The sequence below is a fragment of the Podarcis muralis genome, chromosome 2 (genome assembly GCF_964188315.1).
Source record: "Podarcis muralis chromosome 2, rPodMur119.hap1.1, whole genome shotgun sequence".
Classification (NCBI taxonomy): domain Eukaryota; kingdom Metazoa; phylum Chordata; class Lepidosauria; order Squamata; family Lacertidae; genus Podarcis; species Podarcis muralis.
The window spans coordinates 50,489,841-50,515,671 of NC_135656.1; the positions used below are offsets into that span (position 1 = coordinate 50,489,841).

The following is a 25,831-nucleotide window of genomic DNA, read 5'->3' on the forward strand; positions in this document are numbered from 1 at the left end:
TTGCACCTGGAGGACTCAGGAATTTCCTGTTGCTGTTCTGCTTTGTTTAAGAGAGAAAATAAAGTTCTTGTCAAGCTTCATTACGGGTGTGTCTTCTAAGAGCCAAACTACAACTTGAGGGGGTGGGGAATCAATGTCAGCTTGATTGATGTAAATATCTCCCCTCTCCTCCCCCTGGGGAGTTCTTAAGATATCTCCAGAGCTTATTATGGGGTGCTTGGGGGGGGGAGGGGAAGTTTGACTGTGATAGTGGGATATATTTTGCTAGTTCCTGCTAGACATCACCTCATTTGAATCCAGCCCTTAGGGAAAAGCTCCCATTAAACCCAATGGAAACTTTTCAATCTAAGCCTCCCAACTGCAGGGAGGTGGGATTTTCACCCCAATTGTAGCAGAAGATTTACAGTGGTACCTCGGGTTACAGACGCTTCAGGTTACAGACACTTCAGGTTACTGACTCTGCTAAACCAGAAATAGTACCTCAGGTTAAGAACTTTGCTTCAGGATGAGAACAGAAATTGTGCTCCGGCAGCACGGCAGCAGCAGGAGGCCCCATTAGCTAAAGTGGTGCTTCAGGTTAAGAACAGTTTCAGGTTAAGAACGGACCTCCAGAACGAATTAAGTTCTTAATCCGAGGTACCACTGTACCTTCCTCCATCCCAACACAGTTATCTAGACAACAATTGGACCCCCTGTATCTGCAACCAAATAGAGGAAATCCAGAGATGTAGCTGCACACTATGCATTAAGTGTAACATGTAGCTTGGCTCCAAGCCCTTCATGACAATGCTGACTTTTTCTCCATTTAGTCATATACTAGGACACTTGACTGTGGAGAAGTAAGTGATGCAAGTGGGGAAGGAGAGGCGGGGGTGCTGTTTAATGCTTTCCCCTACAGCCATTTTGCTACACAACATGCCCTCCCTCCCAGCAGAAAAGCAGCTGAGGAGGGGCCAATTTCGAGCAAATAATAACAATCATGCTGAATTTAACTAGCCTCTCCTCCTCCCCAACCCAAATTTCTCTGCTCAAACTTAATTCCTTCTGAGGCTGTTTTTTTTTTTTAAAAAAAAAGAGAAGCTGGAAAGGTAAACATGACTTCATGTGCCATATCTAGTTTGGACTTTTTAGTAACTAAAAGCAACAACCCAGAATGACAAGCTGCTGTGAGCTGTTGATGGCCCCATCTAGTGGCCAGCTGATGCAATTGCAGGAGAACATTTTTGCCCCTCACCCACACTCCTTCGGCAGGAGGGGGGCGGGGAAGGAGAAAGGGAGGTGGGATAATGTGGAAGTTCATCAAAGATTAATGAAATATTCCTTCAGGCTCCGGCTGGTAGGGTGCCCCAGGGAAAGCGATAGCGTGAGAGCGTAAGTGTCCGAGAAGGTGTGCAAGTTAACCCTGGGAATGCAGACATAGATAAAGGCTTATATATAGTTTGCCAAATAAACTCTGGCATCGTGGAATGCATGATTCCCGTGAGCACGATTGTATTGTCGAAGATTTCTCTGTGTACTCAAGCACTAGGGGGCAGCACATTGAACATTATTGTTGATCCCTGAAATTTTAATCACCCCAGTTTGGTACAATATGCTTGACACACAACAAACAAATGGGGGAAATGACAAGTAATCTCTCCCAACACCAACTCACTGACGAGATGAATGAAGAGAGATTTTGATCTCCCTTTGCCCAGACATGGAGAGGCTTCAAATGTGTTCTGTTTGCTATTAGAACCACAAAGATCACTAGCCAGGGCAGGTGCAGGGTGGGCGGAGCCAGTGTAAAATGGTGCAAAAATGGTGATTCAAGGGGGTGGAGCCAATTGCCTGCTGCACCCCAGGAGCCCAGACGCGGTTTGCATATTCAAGCTCACATTTACGTCTGAGTTATTACAGATCAGGGATTCTAAACTGCTTAGCTGCTTGCTATTGCTAAAATAACTGGGAATCAGAAATCCTACTGCAAACCCAAACCACCCAGTGATTCTACTAGCAGATCCTGATCAGTCTTATGCACACTTCTGTCTTAGGCCGATTGACTCTCTCAAATGCTTCTCTGTCAAAAGCCAGGGGAATAGTTGGATCAGGCAGGAATGGTCGTGTTGAGAATGCAGCGTGAGACCTAGAAACAGGACTGTGAGCTAAAGGCTAGTGCTGTGTGTGTGATGAGGTAGATTTGAAACACCCAGGTTCATTCTCGGTATGTGAACCTGACCGGCCGTTATTAATGTCTCCATTTTCACTGCCGTTCTAACCTCCCTCAGTCTCATGGTCCCCAACTATGAATGTTGCATCAAGAAAACAATATCAGGCTGGAACCAGTATATTCATAGCAAAACCAGCCAATTTAATTCACTAGAAGAGCTCAGTCGGCTGGTTCTAAATCCACAGACTCAGCATCTGATCTGAGTTTCCCCTGCACTGGGATCATTCTGCCATGTCTGTGATACCTGCCCACCCCCAGCAAGAATCTCTCTCGCACAATAGCAATGCACGGCTTGTGAAAAGACAAGCCTTCTGCACCTCTCACTTCCTTGAAGCCAACCATCTGCTGGCAGGCAGGGGGTAAGGTGAAATTTTCCCGATTGCTTACAGCCATTTAAGGAGCTTTCGTAGCCGGCCGTGTGAAGAGCTTCTCTACTGCCTGCTGAGCTGCGGGGAGGAGTCCAGGGGTCAGCGTAGGAATTGGATCGGGCCTTCATTTCTTCTTTCAGTATCAATCTGCCAATGCCAGTCTGGAGCTATCGCCGCAAAATATTAAGATGAAGAATATTATAGGAGAGGGAGGGAAAGAAGCAAAGACTACATCAGGGCCGGATCCTGCTGGGCAACCCCACCACCCCATGATCTACCATGAACAGCCCTGTGGGAAGGATCCTGGTGTGTGTCAACACTTTAATATTGCTTATTGTGTTTTAAAAATATGTAACAGAATATTACTTGTAAGCCACCTTGATAGGATTTATATCCAGAAAGGGGAGATATAAACAATTTCAAACACACACATATTATTTTCCCTTGTATGATTAAGTAGCACAGAGATTAGCCACATGCATTTAAAGAAGATTGGAAAATGTTTGTTGAATATATGGGTGAAAATTGTGTACATTTGAAGACGCTGGCAGAATTAAGATACAGTGTAGACAAGTTTTGATGGTTGTAATAATGGAATACTGAATGGTTTAGCTTATGTAAAATATGCAGGGATTTGTGGTATGTAAACTGAACCACGGAAAAAGAAGAGAAGTCATTGATTTAAGGTTGTTTAAATGAATATTTTAAAATGTAAAACAGAAAAACTTAATGAAAAATTATACAGAAAAAGAGAGATTAGCATAATAAAATGACCTAAAAGAGTAAAAATCCAATAAAACATAATGAAAAGGTGCAGAGGCATTATCACTGTTGACATGAACTCAGAGATTTCAACTGTTTCCCCAGTGAAGCTATCAGCACTGGACTACCCCATTGCACAGAATGGAGCAGCATCTGAGGATACAGTCAAAGTCCTCAGCAGCCTACCTCCTCTTATGAGGTCGTGAGCACAGCAGCAGAGGCTGGCACAGTGAGAAACCCTGAAGGCGCTGCTACCAGCCCAAGGAGGAAGACAGCCTTTGGAAGCTGGGCTGGAGCAGCGTTCCTAAGTTCAGTATAAAATGGGCAAACTCACCTTATGCATCCCTCGATCAAACCCATCTTCTTCTCCTCCTGATGAGAACCTCCGAACTCGTGGTGCTACAAGGAAGTGGCGGCAGGGCAGTCAGTTCAAAGAAATCACTTGCGTGGCTTCAGGTTAAGACAGCAGCCATGAATCTGGGGACTTTGCTAGGGTTGGGGCCAATGTTGGATGTGCATTTCTGTAACCCAAAGGGGCCTGTGCTCCTTCTGGCATGAAGCTTGGGACAGACAGTAGCATATTCTTTTCAGGTATTATAGCTGGGAAGGGCCAGAGCTTCCGGTTCATGGAAGGTGACCACCCACAAAGGCAAACAGGGCTCCTGTAACTTTCAGAGCTTTGCAGAAGAGGGAATTTCAGCTGGTGCAGCTTTCTGCCCACCTTGATATTCTAGACTGAGGATGGGGAACCTCTAGATGCTGCTGGACTCAGCCCAAGGCAGCATGGTCTTGGGATGATGGGAGTTGCAGGCCAGCAATATCTGCAGGGCTACTGTTCCCCATCCCTGTTGCAGACCATGCTTAAAAGGTACAAGAGCCCAGTTGGATATTTTGGCCCTTTCCTCTCCGTTTCAGCATGGCCACTGCATGTAGGATCACACACACACACACACACACACACACACACACACACATTCCTGGAGCTTTCGGTGACCTGGTGTGGAGAATGTTACCTTTAGGTGAGCCTTGAAAGGTCCAGTATTCTGTTTCAGAGTGGTAATATGGATCTGGAGAGTAGGCCGGGCTATATTTGGAGCTCTGGGCAATATCCTCGCTGGTTTTGCTTTTTGTGGCTGCAGATAGGGTATCTGCAAAAGCGACAGAGAGCACGTGTGAAAGACTGGAAGGAAAAGGGGAGCTCTTCAGAAGGGTCTGGCAGCAACGACACGCGAGGGCAGCAGAGGCATAGGCATCATTCCAGGACAGCTCCTACCTTATATAAAAACAAGGGCTTTGTTTTTAAGGTGAGAGAGGAACAAGGGGGAAGGGAGCTATGCCTGCTCTGTGTCTCCACTGCTCATTTCACCATAGCCCCTTGCTAGTGCCAGGGTGGGTGGGTGAGTGGGAAGAGACATCAGGAGAGAGGCTTTGTGGGAGGGAAACCATGGGCCCTCTCCCTCCATTGCTTTTGCACTTAAAAAATGCTTCAAGCATGATCAGAACAAACCCAGGTTTAAATGAACGGTCCTGCTGCTATCATGCCTACTGTAATTCAAACTTTTCTTCCAAATCTCCAGATTTTTTTCTTCTTCCTGAAACAGGGCATGGTAGTAACTGGCTACCTCTCTATAGAGCTTAGGCAAATGCAGAGCAACAGAGCAATGCAATTTTGCTATTTTCCACTTGCCGGTATTTTATTTCTTTATATGTTTATATACCACCCTTTTTCTTCCAAGGAGCTCAAGTTGGTGTACCTGGCTCTCCTCCCCCCACCTACATTTCATCCTCAGAACAACCCTGTGAGGTAGGTAGCACTTATCCTCGGTCAACAAACATGTGGCACCCTGTAATTGCACCCCATCCCAATTGCTTCGCTCAGGAGACTCCCCTGTCTATTTAAAGCCAAGCCTGGAATTGCCTCCACGGCAGAAGTTTCCAAGCTGGAGCACAACGCAGCTCCATGTAGGTTACTGGCACAGTTCACTCTCTAGATTCAGGAAGGGCTGTGTGGCCCAGAGGGGCAGGGTGCATGCTTTGCATGCAGAAGTTCCCAGGTTCAACCCCAGGTATCTCCAGGTAGAGCTTGGAGAGACTCCACTCTGAAACCAGGGAGAGCTGCTTTACTGTAGACAACTGTAGACAACTCAGGGATGCAGGTGGCACTGTGGGTTAAACCACAGAGCCTAGGACTTGCCGATCAGAAGGTCGCGGTTCGAATCCCCACGACGGGGTGAGCTCCTGTTGCTCGGTCCCTGCCCCTGCTAACCTAGCAGTTTGAAAGCACACCAGTGCAAGTAGATAAATAGGTACCGCTCCAGCAGGAAGGTAAATGGCGTTTCTGTGCGCTGCTCTGGTTCGCCAGAAGTGGCTTAGTCATGCTGGCCACATGACCCGGAAGCTGTACGCCGGCTCCCTCGGCCAATAAAGCGAGATGAGCGCCGCAACCCCAGAGTCGTCCGCGACTGGACCTAACAGTCAGGGGTCCCTTTACCTTTACCTTTACTGTAGACAACAGCGAGCTAGCAGGATCAATGAACCGACTGCTGCTTACATTCTCATCCTTTATGTGAGCGTTCCCCAACCTGGTGCCTTGCAGATGCTGTTAGACTACAACTCTCATCATCCCCGACCATTGGCCATGCTAGTTGGGGGCTGATGGGGGCTGAAGGGGAGGGCACACCAGGTTGGGGAAGGTTGTGTTTATGTCAAGAAGGGAAGCAGAAAGCAAGTGGCACAAGCTTCGTAGATAAGTGCAGCACTGGGGCGGGAGGTAGCTGGATGAGGGCAGGGAAAGGAAAAGCAGTGGGAGGAAGGGGAAAGAGGTCAGGCAAGTGGAGGAGGGTGGGAGCAACCCCCCTGAACTAGCAAGCACCCTGACACAGCAATGATCACGTCAAAAGTGAGACACTGGAGACATCGGGCATGGCCCAAACTGGCTCAGTCTTAGGACCAAACAAGACAAGGTGCCAGTCACATGAAACTCTATGGACTGCTTTCAAAAATGTAAAAAGCAAATGCAGAGGCTGATCTAGTTTGGGACCTTGGGAGACATGAGAGTCCTGATCTGGATTAGTCCCCTCATGTCTGCCCTTTGCATTGGACAGAAAGCTCCCGTTTACTCCCATGGAAGCTTTTCTGTAAATGAAAATATCATGTGGAGAGTTCTGATCAGGACTATAGATGAGGGAAAGACTAAAGTCCCCTAACCCCCCACAAAAATCCTAATCCACATCAACCCTCTGCCTCCCTGCCTATTATTATTATTGTTGTTATTATTATTATTTCACATGCCTCAAAGCAATTTACAGTCATTAACTTTATCACTGTATTTTATTTATTTAACAAAATTTATATGCCATTTGATTGTAGTAAAACCTCTGTTTACAAGAAAAAGAAAAAGCCATCCATACAACTGCTAATGGCATGAAGGGCTTCCCATGTAGCTCGGCCACCAGAAAAGAGCCACAGGAAGGAGCAGTGAAAGAGAATTAGGGTATGATTTGGTTTGGGTTGACGGGTTGTTATCATATAGAATAGCTGCCTTATGCAGCCTGTACTTAGCAACTCATCATCATCATACAAGGCTCAGATCCTCCCTATATCCATGTTTCCGCTCTCCAAAAACCTGTATCTATGGGCCAAAACAGATGAAAATTACTTGTGCCACCCTGCTATCCCAGCTGCAATTAACAAGCTCCTACTGGTGCCAATGGAAGTTTATACTAATATCAGCTTTCTTTAAAAATGAAACACACAAACCTCCCCAACCCCCCACATATGATTTAATCCAGAATTAATCCAGAATAGCAATCCATCCTAATAAAGACCAGATCCCATAGGTTGGCTGGCCACTGCAACAACAAGGCGCTGAATTAAGTCACCCTTTGGCCTGACCTAGCTGAGTTTTTCTTATGTTCTTATCACACACACTCACTCCCCCCCCCCTGCTTTAATTAACAAGGAGCAACTCTCATTCCTGGTTTGATACTCTCAAGAATAAATAAAGTGTGTTAAGGAGATAACTGGTTTTGAGCGATTTTGCTTTGAAAATATGCCCTTAAACGTGCATTAGAACAAGCAAAACTTTGGACGGTGCGTACAAGAGGATTTTTATAGAGCACTTAGGGATAAGTAATCTGCATTACGTGATCATGCATTAAGTCCACAAATGTATTATATATATATATATATATATATATATATATATATATATATATATATATATATATATCTTCAGAGAAAGCTATTTTATGTCCTAATAGAAGGGCAGATTTTCTCTCTCTTGAGCTTTAAAATATCCAAGGCTTGCTGGAGGAAGTCAGAGGGCTTCTCAGGAGCAAGGCATGGTGAGGTTGTTGGTACCAAGAAGAGAGGCAAAGGAAGGTACTTACAATGCAGTGGGGAGCAGGCAGCCAGCAGGGCAGGGTGTTAGGCAGACAGCGGAAGGGGGAAAGGGGGAAGGAAAGAGAGGAGACACTTGGTTACCACATTCAAGGGGAAAGCCACAAGACCCTTCTAAAACAAGCAGATTGGTGAGTGCAGAGCAAGCCCCTCATTCTCCTCACTGATGGGATCTGCCCAGCAGAGGGCGCTCCTCCATCTTCCATGGGCCCCAAGAGCTTTGACTCAGAAGAAGTCTGGAGGGACATTGTTTCTGTAGTTTCCCAGGCCCTGTGGGTGCAGAACATCTAGCCTCCAAGCTTGTAACATCCAGTCCCACACCTCCAAGTGATATTCCTGCTAGGATGCTTCATGGCCGTCTCATGTGCCTTCCTCACCTTGTACAGTCTCCTTATCCAGTGACAGTATGGCCACCCACCCTGGGGACAGGCACCAGACCTTGGCTTTATCTTCTGCTCTTCTCATTCACTCATTTGCCCCCGTATTTAAGTTCATTGCAAAACCATATTGTTTCTCTATGACTTTGCAAAAAGACAGCTCTTCTTCCTTTCTGCTCTCTTAGCAAAAAAATAAATTTAAAAAATCTACATTATGCCCTGATCATCACTCACTTTGACCTTTGGGCTTTGATTGTCTCATGTCGGTCCCCTCCTGCCGGTGTGCCTAGATGGCCCCAACCTCACCCCTGCCCTGATGCATCCTGGGAAGCAGCAGTGATGCTGGTGTCAAGGAGGCAACCATCATATTGCCCCACCATGCTAGCCACTCCTGGTCTCCAGCAGTTAGCTGCCAATATCATTTACGGTACTTTTCTCACCATGACACTCTCCTTCTTAAATCCCTACATTGGCTTCCTGTGCATTCCTGGACCCCACACAAACTCCTCATCCTTGCATTCAAAGCCTTCTGTGACCTTGACCCCTTCTTCACTTATATCCTGATACCTTCTTGCCTGTGACTTCCAGCAGTCCAGTTAAACCACTTCCCAAATGTCTCTTTTCCCTCAAAAAACTCCACCCATTCTCCTTTGACCATGATACCACCTCTCTTCCTTCCACCAGATCCCTCCTCAAAGGCCATCTTTTTTTATGAAGCCTCTGGTACAACTCCATGCCCAGCCTTTACTAGGTCAAAGTGCATCATATTGCAAAGACCACACTTTCCTCTCCCTTTCACCCCTGCCTTCCATTTTCATCCTTGCCCTTGATGTCTCCCTTGTGTGGCACTTTAGATTGAAAGCCCCTTGTGGGAGGGACCTGAAAAATTCCATGTGCCTGATTGGTGTAAATAATACTAATACTAATATGAATGATGGGTGTAATAACTGAACTGGCCCTATAGCCCTGTTGCTCCCTTTCACCAGCAAGAGAGTAAGGATTGTCAGCTAAATAGCCCATTTCTACTTTGAGTTCCTTATGGATGAGGAGACCCAGGCAGATTTTGACCTTTTTATATTCCTAGGACAATGTCTGAAGGTCCCTGACCTAGAACATGCCCCAACGTAAGTTCTGTTGTGGTTTCCTTTTCAGAAGTCAGAGATACTCAGACTTGCATTCTTTCCCCCATTGTGTCCAGGTCTGGCACTTGGTAAATGTCAACTTGGTATATAACTTTTGCAAAGCTCACAGAGTCACTCCACACTCAATGTGCAGCACTGTCGCGAAAGCAGAACTGGACTTTGTTATTATGTGTATCCAAATATGTGTCAAAGCCATGCCCAAACTGTACCGTGTCTTTTATAGATGGGGGGTTTCCGGTAGATGTTACTCTCTGCAGCAGCTGGAGGCAAAAAGAAAGATAATAAAGGAAAGAAAGAGACAGAAAAGGAGAGTAGGAGCCAGTGCGCCAATGTTTCAGAATCACAAGAGCCGCCACAATTTGTGGGTAAAGTCCCCACCCACAATCCAACTGCCTGCTTACTCCATTCAGTGTTTTTCTCCTCACAGCCTTATTTTAAGCAGCTGCAAAGCTGAGATAGGTTGGGAGCTGGTTTGATGGGGGAAGAAGGAATCCATCCTACTTGGGGTGATGTGTGCTACAGACAGCCATACGACAGAGAATGCGTCCATGAGATCATGCTGGGAGCATGCTCACCATTAAAAGCATGCAGGGTCAGGCAGACATTTCTCCTTCTGGCACAGTTGATGGCTTGCCTTCGTTCAGGGGAAGGGAAGTCCTAATTTGGGTGGTGCTCATGGCCACGTCTTTCTCGTCTGCCAGTGGCACCGGATGATCTGTGAGTCGGTTCCTTGGAGACAGGGCTGTAACCCTCATCCCATCGTTGCCCAAGAGCAAAATATGTCTGCCGGGGTCTCTTAAAATGAGAGAGCGAGAGAAGCAAAGCAAGCTGGGAACAGGAACTACCCTACCAGCACAAAGGCTTACTGATGGGCTGGGCAAAGGGCCATCCATAAAAGACGTCAGCCAAATCTACTGGCGCGCTCATCGTCGGAACACCGTTTCCAGCGGTGGTAATGACAGAAAGGAAATGTGACAGGGAAAATTCCAGAACTTCCAGGCTGTTCTAGGTGAAATGGACCTTTTCCTTTCCAATAGCCAAGGCAGTCAAGGCCTTAAGCCGTGTGACTCCAGGTCTACTTCATCCTTCTTCTCTTACACTGTGAGTTCAAGGGCCCCTCATGAAAATCCGCAAGTGTCTCCTCCCACTCTGCTAATATGGGTACTGCCAGGATCAGCTGCCAAGTAAAATTTGGATTTCAACACACAGCTAATTGAGGGGAGGAAAAAATTAAAACAAGCCACCAGGCATGGATTCTGTCACTTGTTTTCATCCACTGTGAATCCTGCCCCTAACAGATTCGTCCTAAGGCCCCTGAGTTTCTTTTCTTGACTTGTTTAAATGACTTGAGATCAAAATCTTGGAAATGGCTTCAGGTAGGAGGGTGTGTGCATGTCAAAAAGGCACCCTGGTTTGACTTGCCCTAGTTCAATCTAGGCCGAGGGCTTCCACTGCTGCCAGGTGTTTGGACAGGTGTCAGCCTCACGTGCTTGGAGTGAACTAATGATTCTAGATTCCCTTTGCAAGCAAAGCTGATGACAGGCTGCGCTGTTGGGCAGGTGGGGAGGGCACACGTGTAACTACTTGCGTACTGAAAAGGGGCAGGTGTTGCCCTCCTTCCCACCCTCCCTGCAGGAGGGGCGCGGCAGTGGCCCTTACCTGGTGGCCCCCGGAGTCTCTGCTGGAGGGGAGCAGCCATCTGGCAAGCCCAGTTAAATCTGGGGGAAGGGTGCAGCGGGCCCTGAGGGGAGCAGGAGGAGTATAAGATAAATTATCTGTCAAGGACGGGTGCAGAAGAGCTCCTAGCTGACAGACAAGCTCTGCCTTGTGGTCCTTGAGGGAAGAGAGTGGAACAAGAGGGACAGAAGGATCTCTTCTTTGCAGAGGCGGGAGAAGGGTGAAAACAAACTTTGGGGGAGGTGGGGGTTGAGGCTGCAGGTCTTGTTTATGGATGGCCTCTGACATGCGGATGTCTCTTGCTGTTGCTAGCTGACTCTAGGCTGGCAGTAGCACTACTCATGCGGTATGCACACTTGGCGCATGCATGCGTGCGTGCATGCATGCAAAAAGAAAACCAAAACCAAAATAGATACAGCGCTCCTTCACAGGCTGGCCAGAGGCCTCCAGAGCCTACCTGGAATGTGGAAATGCTTAGGAGCTTGGTATGAGGTTGGTGTAGAAGACCTCACATCTAACTGGCTATAGTAGGGGGAGCTGCGCCCGCTCTCTGTTCCTTGAAAGAGCAGATTGGAGGGAGCAGCGGAGAAAGAAAGAAAGAGAGAGAGACAGAGAGAGAGAGAGAGAGAGAGAGAGAGAGAGAGAGAGAGAGAGAGAGAGGCAGAGGAGAATTGGTGTTAGAAGCAGCCATGTTAGAAGAGTAGCAAGCCACCTGTGAACCAATGATGGGGATGCATGAATGATGGAGGGGTGGGGTGGGGTGGGAGGTGGTCATGAAGACTCCTACACACCACGGTGAGGGGAGGGGTGCTGGGTCCACCGATGAAGAGGAGCCAGAGGAAAATCCCACAGGTGCATGTCATCAGTGGCAGTTCTAAACCTATTCCAGTAGGACCCAAAATTCCATGCCAGGATTTACCCGGCAGCGCTAGCTGGTGCCAGAGGTGCAGGCTCAGTGACGGTTGTACAACTTAATTCATTTTGGCAGAGGCTGAGGTTCTGGTGGGTGGGTGGGGGAATATGCTACAGGAGACTCAGAATAAGCCAGTTCTGCTAGACATGCTTTTCTCTGTGTTTTTTCCTTCCCTGCTCTGCTCTTTTTCCTAAGTGCAACATGTCAAAACCCAGTGCCAGTTGTGTCCATGCTGAAGAACTCCTTAGCACCTCTGTCCGTGTGCCTATGAATCCCGGGGCATCCGTTGCTTCCCACATCATCCGCTCCTTTACGTTTCACCACTAGCGCAGGACCTTGAAGTTTTGAAGTGACCACAGAAAAAGGAGAGTGGCATATGCACCAGTGGAGTGTGAAGTCCCAGTAATCAACCCATCTCTACCCTGAAGACAGACAGTAGCAAAGTTGGCCAGGTGTCCAGCAACGTTCCTCCGTAAAAGAGGAAACTGGCCAAGCGGGTTCGTCCTCTTTGCCCTTCTCCCCACCACCACTGAGACGTTAGGCTTCGCAGTGCAAGCTCTTCTGGGAATGGGAAGATGCTCCGACCCTGAATGTGCCTTGGAGAGAGGCGCATATGTCCTGATGATGCCACAGCGCTGGTTTCTGCTTCGCATGTGTACTCCGCTTACCTGAGCGATAATAATGGTGCGGTGAGCGTGGGATGGTGGGGGACATGCCTTGGCGGCTGTAGGTGGGGGAGTCGATGTAGCCGGGGCTGGAGGCTCGCCTCTGTCGGATGTCCATGCTCTCATAAATATCCTGGGGAAGGGAAAGAGCAGTGATGGCAAAAGACTCAGCCCTTAGGGAAGTGCAAGCGCATGAGACCCCTGGCCAGTGATGTGGGTTTTCTGGAAAATATGGAATTGCAAGATATTCCAGAAATGTTTTCCTATGCAAATACACAGGGTAATTTGCCTCAGAATATTTCCAGTTTGCATTGGGGGGGGGGGGAATTCTGATGCCCTAGAACAGTGATGGCCAAACTTGGCCCTCCAGCTGTTTTGAAACTACAATTCCCATCATCCCTGACCACTGGCCCAGTTAGCTAAGGATGATGGGGGCTGTAGTCCCAAAACAGCTGGAGGGCCAAGTTTGGCCATCACGGCCCTAAAGAGTGATCTATTTGAGCATGTTTATTTTATTTGTACTTAAAAACTTTGAAACTTCTCTAATATTTGCAGTTGGCACCCCTTCACTGTTACTAAATGAACCTACGGACATTTTCCATGGAAAAACAAAGCATTAGGAAAAGTTTCTGTCCCACATCACTGCCCATGGCGCAAATCCTAGCCCTCTACTTTTGATTTAATTTTGTTCAGGGCAGACTGTTCTCTTTCCAGTCAAGGGCAGTGTGTGTGTGTGTGTGTGTGTGTGAGAGAGAGAGAGAGAGAGAGAGAGAGAGAGAGAGAGAGAGAGAGAGACATTACAAAGACAGTTTGCTTTACCCTGAGCATTCCTAATTTAACATGGGGGACAGTCACCTTCCAGTGTCTAACCACAAGGCTTAGTAGCAATGCAGTTCGACCCTTCAGTACCCAGCCAAGGGGCTTTCATGGTCCAGCTGTCAGCAGACAGTTCCTCAGCTCAATGCCACATGGGCCCTCATATTAGTCTTGTGTGCCGTATGATTACCTGAGAATACGGAGAGAGTGTTCCAAGAGACTAGAAGTGACAGGAGACCAGAGACAAGCCACGAGGGAGTGAAGAGCGAGGAAAGAAAGAGAGTGGGGGAAAATGATTACAAGCTGACATGACTGCTCAAGGCCACAGCACAGTTCATCTTCCCGCAAGTTACTGTCCACTTAGCAAGACCTACAACCTTATTAGAGCTGTCAGGGGATTGAGGAAACCTGGGAGGGAGACTCCAAAGTTAACACAAAGGAGGAGCAAACGTGTGTGTGTGTGTGTGTGTGTGCGCGCGCGCATGCAGCAGAGTTCAAAACTTCTCTTCCCCTCAAATATATGGATGCTCAGGAGTCCTCACTGGAGTTCCCCATCCTTCAATGAACAGCCCACCCTAAGCTCCAGCCTTTTCCCTTATTGCCTCCACATTTAGCAGTCGTTTTTTTAAGCTCTACATGTGAACAAATATGGGTTTAATATACAATAGAAAGTAAGATGGCACACCCAAGACTACGGATATTATATTAAGCTCCATAGGATCCTGCTTTCACTACTGTAGGGGATCAGCACATATCATAAAGGATGAGTCTAGCGTGGCAGATGCCATCAGTATGACACATGAATCTGGTGGGCCAGCATGAGCACCACATATTCCATGTATCAGACTTATGCTTGCTCATTCAAACATGATAAAGATGCAGTCCTTTAGCAATTCCACTCCACCTTCATTCTTTTCTTCTTTCTCGGGGAAAATGAATGTCTGCGGTGGTTCTGACCCAGCCTGCATGTTCGTCTTGAACTGCTGCTTCTCCTCCACAAGATACAAAGTGCTTTTAGCACATTCAGCGATAACTTGGGTTACAGGCACTTCAGGTTACAGATGCTTCAGGTTACAGACCCCACTAACCCAGAAATAGTACCTCAGGTTAAGAACTTTGGTTCAGGATGAGAACAGAAATTGTGCTCTGGCGGTGCAGCGGCAGCAGGAGGCCCCATTAGCTAAAGTGGTACCTCATGTTAAGAACAGTTTCAGGCTAAGAACGGACCTCCAGAATGAATCAAGTTCTTAACCCGAGGTACCACTGTATTCACAAGAGGAATGCTTGTGAATGCAAGAGCGAAGATATGAGGTACCATTCCTTTTTGGAAAGCCCACTCCTAAGGCTTGCCAACTGCAGCAAACGAAGCAACACTCCCGACCCAGCCTGGCTACAGTGCACTCAATAGAGGATCAAGAAGAGCCCAGTTCAGTGCAAGTAAGAGGCACCTTATGTCAGGAAATCTGCAACTGGAGGCACACCATCTCTGAGCCCTGCAAAATGAGGCTTCGGTAAACAAGGGGAGAATGTGCACACTATACCTTTAAAGCACATTTCCCTCCTCAAAGTATTCTGGGTGCTGGAGTTTGTGGAGGATTGCTGGAGAAAACTGTGGGCTCATCCATGCATCCGCTTGTCCCGCTGCTTTCTCCCTGCAAAAATCTGCTCTTTACCACTGAATCGGAGCAAATGTCGATCGGGTTTTGCACAGATTGACATTTGCTCTGATTCAGCAGTAAAGAGCAGGTTTTCCTAGGGAAAGCAGTGGGGCAAACAAAAAATCGCCCGGACCTGTGCCTAGGAAGAATGGGACACACAGAAAACCTCTTGGATCCATGGTTTATAGGCATGGGACAAGCAAAGTGTGGACAAGCCCTGTGTAGTACAAACTATAGTACCAAGAATTCTCTTTCACATATTTTTTCCTCAAAATTGTGAATTTTATCATTTCTCATTTTTGTATTTATCTTATTCTAAAATGCACAATTTTGTTCACATTTTACTATAAAATATGCATTTATGCCTGCATTATGGCACTTTCTTTCTTTTTTAACTAGGAACTGTATCACAAAATTTGGAGAATCAAGAAATCTATAGGGAATCACTGAGCACCCCCATACTTCTGCACATCTGAAAAGAAAGCCCTGCCTTGTTTGCCTCATTTTCTGCTTCAAGGCTATTGCGATCCCCATGCTTTTCCATTCTTCAGTGAGGTTTGGACATATGAAGACAGAGCTGAAGGGAGCTCCTTGGATGTGTTTGACACTGAGGGATAAGCCTTAGAAATTGTTCCTCAAATAACTCTGTACTTCTCACACTACATTTAAGTAACTGGATCTCCATCACTTACCCCTGAGTAGACCACACAGCCTATGGGTGGTAATCAACTAAGTTTTACTCAGTGGAGACTCACTAAAATTAATTAATATAACTAAGTTAGGGCCATTAATTTCAGTAGGTCTACTCTGAGAAAAACTTAGTTGACCACACACCCCTCTAACTGGAAGGTGTTGTGCTTTCCCCATCTATATCCCTGTAGCAAGGGATGGAACCAGTATACTCAGAACAGGCCTTACATGGACATTTTCTGTCTGTTGAGAAGGTTGCTACTTAGCAATAACAAATTTGGATTTTGCTTTTGGTAAGTGTAAGAGAAATGTATCGTGACTCTCAAACAACTCAATCAAAATGAACAGGGTTGCAGAATGGTTGGGGAACATGGAAGTCCAGCATCTGGAGGGCTACAAGTCCCAGCAGCCCCAGCCAGCATGGATGATGGGACTTGTATTCCAACAACATCTGGAGGTTCTCCATTCCTGATCCACAGCTATAGTTTATAGAGAAGTCTTTCTACCGCAGACCTTGCTGGCTCCCTACGTCCCAGGTGAAATGGCTGAGAAGCTGTACCTCCCCATAGCTATATCTCTCCAGCGTCTCGTCCGATGTGTATCTGTGATAGGGCTCATAGGAAATGAGGTCAGGGCGCTGCACCTCGTAGATGGCTTTAATCTTGGGAAGAGCGGCCAGGTCTTTGTAATTAAGGATCTCATTATCCACTTTAGCCTAAGGAAAGGGAGAGACAGAGACAGAGACGCGAACACAGAGAGAAAGGTAAAGAAAGGGGAACTGGGGGTGCAAGGGTAAGAAGGGGCAAGTTGGAATAAACAGGTTGAAGGCATCATCAGAACAAATGGAGCCAGATTGTTACCAGAGGTGAGAAATGGGAAGGATTGAACCTTGGAGGAGGTGACAGGGGTTATCCTAGGTACATGAGGCAACAGTGGGAAAGGAGAATGGGGGCCAGGATTGGAATCAGTGCCATGAATTGCCTTGGCTAAATGCATCTGAACCCTTGGAGTCAGATGATGCTCAAAGAAGCCATATCAGCATCAGGGCCCTTTGGCAGTAAGGCATTCAAGGACTTGGTGTAGACATCTTGGGCTGAAACTGCCAAATGTTTGCCTTTGTTCCCAGTCCATAAGAATCCATTTCTCAATGGCTACGTGGGTGCATTGGATGATGACTTCGTTTCAACCTTCCTGGGATCACATAAGGGCATGTCTTCCCAAGCTTCACCTGTAGGAGCTGCAATGCCCAGTCCTCCAGCCACTACATGGCCCGCTTCAGCCACAGAATTGTACTTACACAGATGACTCTGTTGGGGGAACCAATGCTTGAGCCAGGTGGGGAGATGGATGTTTCTGAAGTTCTTCTGTGCTGTGTAGACAGAAAAGGAAGGAATGAGTTGCAAATGAAGCCAGGCTTCCTTCCAAAACCTGGTCCCCTCAAGATGTTATTGGGCTACAGCTCCCATCATCCCTGACCACTGGTCATGCTGACAGGGGATGATGGAAGTTGGAGTCCAACAACATCTGGAAGACCTCATGTTGGAGAAGGCTGAATTAAACCTTCCTTGTCTCTTGCTAATCAGCCACACTGAAAGACACAGTTCAGCCATCCCTAACCTGAGTGAGTTGTGCATCTTTAGTAAAGGCAAATTGGTAATCCACCTGCCTATATTCCTTCTGCTTAAAAAGCCATAATTTCTGTAATTTTGCTGCACTTTGACTGCAGTTTGCAGGAGGGAAGAAGATGTTGTCTATGATTATGTTTTCTTTAGTAGTACATGAGAGACGCAGGGTGCTGGGAGGGAGACGCTGCCTTCCATAATTTGTAGTTATGCTTGAGACTCTAAAGGCATGTTGCACAAGGTTTTCGTTGCTGCACTGTGATGCACTGAATCATGTCACCTGATCCCTGCAAGCCGTGTAGCAGTTTGGTCAATTCATGCACCAACTCAAGCTAATTGACCAGAATGAATGGCTGCTCTTCCCCTCCAAAGTCACTTTGGAACAATATTTTAGGGGTGATGATGAAAGAATGTGAAATCAAGAGACAAGTCCTCACATCTCTTGCAGCATCGCTTACAATCTTTGGTGTCTAGGAATGCAATGATGAGACATCCCATCTGGAGTCCTGTCCTATTCTGACCACCCAGAATACAAACGGCCTTGGCTCAGTATACCCGAAGGAGCATCTCCACCCCCATCTTCCAGCTCCAATGGCCTTCCGGCGGTTCCCTCAGTGGGAGAAGTGAGATTACAGGGAACCAGGCAGAGGGCCTTCTTGGTAGTGGCACCTGCCCTGTGGAATACCCTCCCATCAGATGTCAAGGAAATAAACAACTATCTGACTTTTAGAAGATATCTGAAGGCAGCCGTGTATCAGGAAATTTTTAATGTCTGATTTTTACAATTGTTTATATGTGCTGTAAGCCGCCCAGAGTGGCTGGGGAAACTCAGCCAGATTGGCAGGGTATTATTATTATTATTATTATTATTATTATTATTATTATTATTATTACTATTACTATTACAAGAACAGTTCAAGCTAAGCAGGAGATATAACTCACTGTCAAGAGTCTGACCCCAATCTTGCTGAGTTTTATTTTCTTGACAAAATGCAAAGTTCTGAGGCCAACCCACTCAAGTGGTGATTCAGTTCCTGGAATAAGAGTTTAGCTCTGTTTTGATTTAGAGCATGGAAATTTAAAATAAATATTTAAAACACGGGAATTCAAATCTAAGGCAGAATTACTGGATCATACCAAAGACCCATCTAGGCTAGCATCGTGTTTTCACAGAGGCCTAATAAATGCCCAGGGAATGTTTGCTAATAGCACCTGAGTGCAACAGCAGGAATACTCACCCCATGTTTTACCTACTGTTGACTTTAATAATCTTTTGACTATTTTAAAATAACCATTTAAACCTGTTTTTAGTGATCGTTTTAATGTTTTATGTTTTTGTAAACAACTTAGAAGTTTTTTATTTCGCAATCAAGCAATATGTAAATGTTGTTAAACAAACAAACAAAATTAACTAAGAAGCAGGTAGCAGCCTCTTTGGGAGAGAAGCCTGGGCAGGAATCTATGCCCAAGAGTTGCATTTGCATTATAGCCAAAACAAGAAAGGTGAAAATTGGATAAAGAGGATGCTGAGAGCCATTTCATAGTGCATGCAGAGACTGTGTTTGCCAAGGATGCATCAGCTTTTATGCTGGTGTTCACAGCTGTGCATCTTCAGACATGCAGCTGACATGTACCAAAGAGCCAGGGTCAGCATATTCCCATTTGGATCCTTAAGCATTTGGATACCCTTTTGTGTGTGTACATGATTATAACAAATGCTGGTGCAGATGTAGACAGTGTAACAGCTGTGTACAATATAAAGTGGTTCAAGACTATGAAGGTAGGAGAAACAAGAAATAAATCCACAGTCAGTCTGTACTCCTTGGTTAAAGCTTCCAAGCTTCCAAGCCTGTAATCTTAGTTCAAGTGTATATATCCCTGTAAAATCAAAGCCTTTGGATGCTAAATTTAAGGCTTCCTCTCCTTCTGCAATTGCTTTGTAGAAAGGCTATGACTTTCAAAGCAAGTAAATAAATTAACTGGCTATCTTCCAGCCTCTAATAATATATTTCCACTTGAGGAACTCCCCCTAGCCAGCCCTTGCCAAAATTCTCCTTCCCATCCATTCCCAGCTCCATCTTACCTTTAACTTTTTTTCTGCTCGTGCTGCTTGTTTGCAGATAGGATGCCACACTTCTGAACCTGGAACAGAGCAGAAGGTGAGGACTACAGTGCTGTCCAGCTATGATTCTGATTTACACAACATTACCCAGGCTCATTTAAACAATACTCCTGAAAACTTCATTGCTCCTTGCTCCTGACCCTATTACTGTTCTCTCCTGCTGCAAGGTGGTCTGTTCATTTTACCCGTCTGATTCCTATTATTGAGGTCTTAAATCTCTTTGTACCAAAAATTCCATTTTCAGTGGCAAGCTTATTGGCACATCCAGCATTTGTATCACCCTTCTTTCAACACTGATTAGAACTTTGATAGTTTTTGCTTGGAACTAAGAGGATGGTAGCAAATTCATTCCGCTCGTTGTGTGAATTGACAGGAGATTTCTACTAGCAAGGGTCATGCCTATTTCTGTGATTACATGTGTGGCATGTTTCAACTTTGTAACATTGAAAGCAACCAAGAGGCCATCTGGTCTAACACTCTGCCATAAGGCAGGACCATCCAATCCCAATCCTGCAATTTGTGCAATCCCCACACCAGGTTGCAATAAGCAGAGGGCAGATGCAACTGCAATAAAATGCCCCAAGAGCAAAAAGTTTGACTAAGTCAAACAAGAGCACAAAAATGTTATATCCGTATTAAGGGAAGACAAGTAGTTCCTCCTACTGTATGATGGCTATATGTAAGACAAAGGGTTGGAAACTTGGTTAACAAACTGGGTATTGGTCCCGGATGCCAGTACAGAAGGAAATGCAGATCAGCAAGGTTCTGTGCAATTCCACCCCTGTAAAGAGTGCTCTGGAGTGGTAACGGAGTTGGTCAAGGCAAGTAGTTGACGGAGAGGGGGAAGGCCCAGCAAACTGAGAAGAATACAGCAGTCTGCTTACTGAACCCAGAAGGCAAGGCCTCCCCCCTCTAGCTGGCAATCTCCACTTCAGGAGAGAATCTTTGCCCTGGCTTTTCCTCATCACCTAGCGACATAACTGGCATCATTGTCTGTGGCAGGTTGTAACTGAAGGTTGCAGCAACAGACAGCACTAAAGCAATGCTAAGAAAGAAAGCAGTGGATCAAATACATCAGACAAGATATTCTTCAGGGTTCCCTAAGAATCCAGGGCTAGTTCTGAATAAGGCAGTCCAGAAAATACAATGCCAGACAATTCAATAAAACCACCTTGGGTGTTTGGGCAGAAAGGCACTACATCAATATATTAAATACATAACATCAATCCTCAATTGGATATGGGTGGCCATTTTAGAGTGAAATTCAGACTCCCTTCCCCTCACTCATCTGCATCCCTATAGCAGGGAGGAAAGAGACATGCTTTCAGACTTAGAAGTGACGCTGCATGCCATTGATTTTTATTGACTTTCCTAAGATCCTTTCACCTTAATGGTGTGGTCAAAGGAACAAACTATCAGCTGGTGCAGAAAAGGAGGATGCTAGGAAGAGACACAACACTTATACTGTAATATGATTCCGCATGTTTCAAATCTGTGGCTGTATCATCCTCCCATGGACATTTTACTATTGACCTAGGTCTCAAAGCTGACTAGTCCTGGCTGCTGGTAAAGGTCAGGATAAGATTACAGCTGTTGTTGTTATTCTTGCATGCTATCTACCCGGCAATTCATAGACATCGTCCATCATCCAATCTGCCAGACAGATACCTGGAAAATGTGTAACACTGCCATAGGCTCAAACGAAATCGGAATGAGTTGTCCTTGCAGACAGCAAAATACTACCATCATAATGAAGTCCAGCAGGAAAGTGGGCACCTGTTTTACTAGCTTGATAAGATTTGTGTTTAGGACTTGAAAAGATTAACACCCTCCTCACCCCAGTTTTTCCCTTTTTCTTTTGCTGTACAACTATTATTGAGTGAGGGAATAGGAGAAGTCAAAGCAGTAGACCTTGTTCTTGTAGCAGCCTTAGAAGCTCCTATGGGTGATGGGGGAAATCACGTCAATACCTTTCCAAGAGTTGCATGCAAACCAAATCATCAAACTAGTTTGGTCATCATCCTGGTCTGCAATCCAGGAAGACCAGAGATCAGCATGTACTGGGGAAATGAAATGAAGCCAGGAGCCTAAGGTGCTCATAGAACCCAAAGTCAGCCCCCCCCCCTCTCTCTCCATCTCCACTCTCTCTCTCTCTCTCTCTCTCTCTCTCTCTCTCTCTCTCTCTCTCTCTCTCTTGCTCAAAACGCAGTTTCTCTTCACATACAGGCACCTCAGGAGCTTCCAGACTGTTGCAATTTTGTAGGTGGGATTCAAATGCATGCCGCTAAATTCAGGTCACACAATTAAGTGGATTTGGAGCTTCTCGCCCAACAAACCTTCTTCTCCTGCAAAACCAGCCTTTTTGCAGTAAGGGAAATAACAGAGAACCACACTGGAAAGTGTAGGATAACAACTGCTTGATACAATGTCATTTAACCAGTGCTGTGTGGTCAGTGGACTAGGGGGACCAGGTTGATTCCCTAAATGTTCCCAGTAAATTAAGAGTGTTGAAGTATTAATGCCTGGTGCCTCCTTCCCAAAGCCCAGGAAGCTTCTGCCCGGCTTAGGGAGGGAGGCATGACACTTACACACATGACATTGGGGCATCACACGTGTGACGTTGGCATCCCACCCTATTGTCCTCATAAGCTGGTGCCTCTGGCCCTAACTTTTCCCCTACAAAAAAATTCACCAAACACCACTCCATCCAACCTCTCTGCAGACAAATCAGAATGCTCAATATACAGCCATCATATAAACTTTTTGCACATCAATCAGGAATGAATGCTCAATAAACAAGTCGCCTTTGGAAGTAACTGTATATTATAGCATCCTTAGATAAAGTGGAAGAAAGGAGAAATATCTTTTTTTCTAGATATTTCTAAGAACAACCAGGCAATCTTCATAACAAAGGGAAGTTCCTTGTCAGCTCTGCCAGGCTAATTAAGGCAGTCTCCAGCAATTAACCTGCCCAACTCCTCAGCTTACAACATGGGAAAGAGAACACCTTCTACTTCCCAAGACATGTTTCTATAAATCAGACTTGCTCTGAACAGCCATTTAATGTGATAAGTAGACATTTATCACCCTTCCTCTATTATATTGGAAATGTATCCTAAGACAGAGGTGCGCATAAAGCTGCTGATAGGAAACATAGGAAGATGCCTTAGACTGAGTCAGACCATTGGTCCATCTAGCCTAGGACCATCTACACTGTCTGGGATTTCAGGCAGGGAGTCTTTCCCAGTTCTACCTGGAGTTGGCAGGGATCAAACTTGTGACCTTCTGCATTGACCAACTGCTCTACCACAGAGGTACAGCCCTTTTCCTGAAGCGACGGAAATAATGTAAGTAGAGAACCCTGCTTAAGAAGAAGGTGTGGGGAAAGGAGATAGAATTCAGGGACAGAAATGAAGTTGGGAATGAAATCTTGGCTGATTTAGCCCCATGAGGGGGAGATACGCTCAGATAGAATTGGAGTAAAAGAGTATGAAAGTCAATCCCGATCTTCTCATGGCCATTCAACTCATCCCCTCCCAGTCACAGAATGAATAATTATTTTCCACAGGCAGAATCCCACCCACCTACACTGTATCTGTATACATTCCCGCCTCTTGGCACAATGTTTTTGAGGGCTGTGGTCACCATAGCAACAGGATCCTCTCATGGGCTGGAGGATCAGGCAATGATGGCCAGGTGCAATGCATGGAGGAGTTGCTCTTTCTCCACTCCCCCATCATAGTGGTTGATGGGCCAATGTGACACTAATGGCACTTCTGCTCCCCCACAATGAAGCAACCATCAATTGCCACCCAACATAGACAACAGCCCCTCCCTAAGCCAACTACTCCAGCAGTGCGAGGGTGGGAAGTAGCCAACCCTGCAATTAACATAGACAGACACAGGGTAATTAGTGACTCAGGGTGATGAGCACCTAAAGGTTGTCTAAGGGACAAACACTCCCCCCCCCCCCAAAGCTGAAAATAGATCCATAAGGGGAAAGACATCCTAAGCTCACATTGAGACCCAGTAATTATTTATCTCTTCCTCTTGCAAGGGCACGTACCACCACAACTTCTCGAGTGATCTGAACTTGTTGCAAACAGGAAATGCAAATAAGTTGGCCTCAGGGCTTCATCATGTGGCCTCTCAACACGAGTCTCCGTGAAACAGGACTGATTAACATGAAATCTCTGCTTCTCGCAATGCATCATGAAGATTAATAAATTCATCTCTTAGAAAATGTGGAGTGCCCAACACTCAAGCAACATTCACAACACCCTTAAGGAATTTTAGAAGCTCCGAATTTTGAATATCAAGGTTGTGTATGAGGCTGGGAGAGAAGTAGACAGTCCACTCCAGAGTGAGACCTTTCGCCCCAGAAGCTGGTGTTCCTACCTGTGAGGTACATCTCTTCCCCTTCTGTGAACATCTGGTGACAACGCACACATCTGGCACAAGTGGGGTGATAATGCTTCCCTCCTGCCTAAACAAATGAATGAGAGAAAAGAAGAACATCAGGCAATCAGGTCTAGTTACATTTTGACAGCACTCTTGTAAGAATTATTTTATTAGTTTATTATATCTCTTAATCTTGGCTGTGGTTTACAGAAAGAATAAAGCAGCCATCACCAACGACATAAAATATCATCACTAAAACAATTCTGAAGTTTGGTGGAACAAACAAACAAAAAAGTTTTAAATTGGTTCCTTAAAGCTATCAAGGAAGGGGCCTGTGGCTAGATCAAGGAAAAGAGTCCCAAGGGTAAATAAGGAGCCACAACCAAAAAGGATCTACTCCTAGGAGACAACAATCAAGGAAGAATCCCAGAGGAGTGATGCTCTAAAATAACTTGATCTCTAGGTGGGAATCATAATCTGAAATACCCAGGCAGTTTAGAAAACTCAAAACCAGAATTAGGGGCCAATTCCATGTTATGTTAAACACATGGCTAGTCCTTGAGCACATATTATTTCTTGCAGAAATAGGCTGCACTGAGCAGCTCCAGTTCAGAGCAGGACTGTGGTGTGTGGTGCTGGTGGCTGTGGGGGCTCTTTAACCTTTTGCACCCCACTGTGGTCCCAATCCAGATTGCCCCCCCCATGCCTGCAATTTTCATGGCAATAAAAGCTGTCAATGGCCACTAGTTATGATGGCTCTGATGCTTCTGAATACCAGTCACTGGGGAACAACAGTGGGGTGGGCTAGTCATCTCATTGCCCACTGTGAGAAACACAGTGCAGGGTGTTTCTTTTTTATTCCAGTGCCAGAGTTCCAGGGCTCATCCACACTTCTGCTTGCCCCACTACTTTCCCTTGGGAAAATCCACTCTTCACCGCTGAATCAGAGCAAATGTCAACTGGGTTTTCTCCAGGTTGATGTTTGCTCTGATTTAGCATTAAAGAGTGTGTTTTCCAGAGAAAAGTGGTGGGGCAAAGGCAGAACCACCCGAACTTATGCCTAGAAAGCACAGGACAAGTGGAAAACTACTTGGACTCCTGGTTTCTGGTCACAGGAGAAGCGGAAGTGTGGACAAGCCCTGAGTTGCTACTGAAGTCCACTATTGCTTAGCACTAGATGCTGCCTTTTACACCTAGGAAATGGAGTGGCTGTTGGGTATAAAACTGGACACCAGAATGGCAGCTAGCCACAGAAACACAAAGTTGGTTCTTCAAACCCAGAATACTGCATTAGTCTTTGACCTAATCTATGGGGTCATTCGAAGATTACAGAGGGAGAGAGCTTGTAGGATCCACCCTAATGATAGCTCTGTGACAAAGAAAGCCCACAAGCTCAGATCTGTCACACTGAATAAAAGGGTCGTCTTTTCCCACCAACTTTCAGCTTATGTCAATCCAGTGACTTTGCTAGAGTTGGGCAGGGTGACAAGTCACAGCACAGCCAAGCCCAGGGTGTCATCCTAGCTGTGAACTACCACTGGAATAGTGTGACATTCTTGTTTTACAAGCTGTCACTAAACGAACCATCATCATCTGGCGATGCTGGACAGATCTGGCACTGAGCAATGGCTGCAATGAAGTTGAATGTTCAAGTCTATGCCGGATGAGCACAAGCGGAAGCCATGTTTGCTATCTGAGTATTCAGTCCTGATTTCTCTTGAGAGGGCAACTTTTATTTTTCTGTTGCCTTCAACAGGATTAGAAATAGCAACCTACTATTTCGCCCACTTGTGATGTAAGAAGGCTGTTCTCCCTGCCCTTTAAAACAAGGATAATAGGCTTAATTGGTAGCTTGCTTCCATTCAAAAGTGTCTGCTAGGATTACAATTATAGGCTCACTTGCAGGGCTTCAGAGCTCAGATGCAGCCACTAGTTTAACTTGGTGCAATCAGCCCCATTCTGTGCAAAGCACTGCTCCCAAAGGGACATTTTACAGCAGCAGCAGTAG

At 46.0% G+C, this 25,831-nt stretch overlaps 2 protein-coding genes across 16 annotated transcripts in view; one reads left to right on the forward strand and one right to left on the reverse strand.

Moving 5' to 3' along the window:
• The window catches only part of IL17B (interleukin 17B), a 257,212-nt gene that overhangs the window by 114,015 nt on the left and 117,366 nt on the right, over positions 1–25,831 (forward strand). The gene's annotated exons all lie outside the window — the stretch shown is intronic.
• Positions 1–25,831, reverse strand: part of ABLIM3 (actin binding LIM protein family member 3) — a 140,532-nt gene that overhangs the window by 8,549 nt on the left and 106,152 nt on the right. For 5 of the 15 annotated variants that reach the window (XR_013391889.1, XR_013391886.1, XR_013391883.1 and 2 more), the window contains 12 exons: positions 23,821–23,908; positions 19,384–19,442; positions 16,976–17,047; positions 16,238–16,393; positions 13,521–13,550; positions 12,518–12,647; positions 12,101–12,184; positions 11,394–11,492; positions 9,469–9,519; positions 4,353–4,487; positions 3,674–3,738; positions 2,597–2,744 (listed from right to left, as the gene is read on the reverse strand). Coding sequence is in view for 1 of the 15 variants with exons in the window: in XM_077924453.1 (XP_077780579.1) it covers positions 2,597–2,744; positions 3,674–3,738; positions 4,353–4,487; positions 9,469–9,519; positions 11,394–11,492; positions 12,518–12,647; positions 13,521–13,550; positions 16,238–16,393; positions 16,976–17,047; positions 19,384–19,442; positions 23,821–23,908 (1,033 nt within the window). In the remaining 14 variants the exon portion in view is untranslated. The remainder of the gene's footprint in view (positions 1–2,596; positions 2,745–3,673; positions 3,739–4,352; positions 4,488–9,468; positions 9,520–11,393; positions 11,493–12,100; positions 12,185–12,517; positions 12,648–13,520; positions 13,551–16,237; positions 16,394–16,975; positions 17,048–19,383; positions 19,443–23,820; positions 23,909–25,831) is intronic. The other 10 variants (XR_013391890.1, XM_077924453.1, XR_013391887.1 and 7 more) reach the window with 9 other exon arrangements.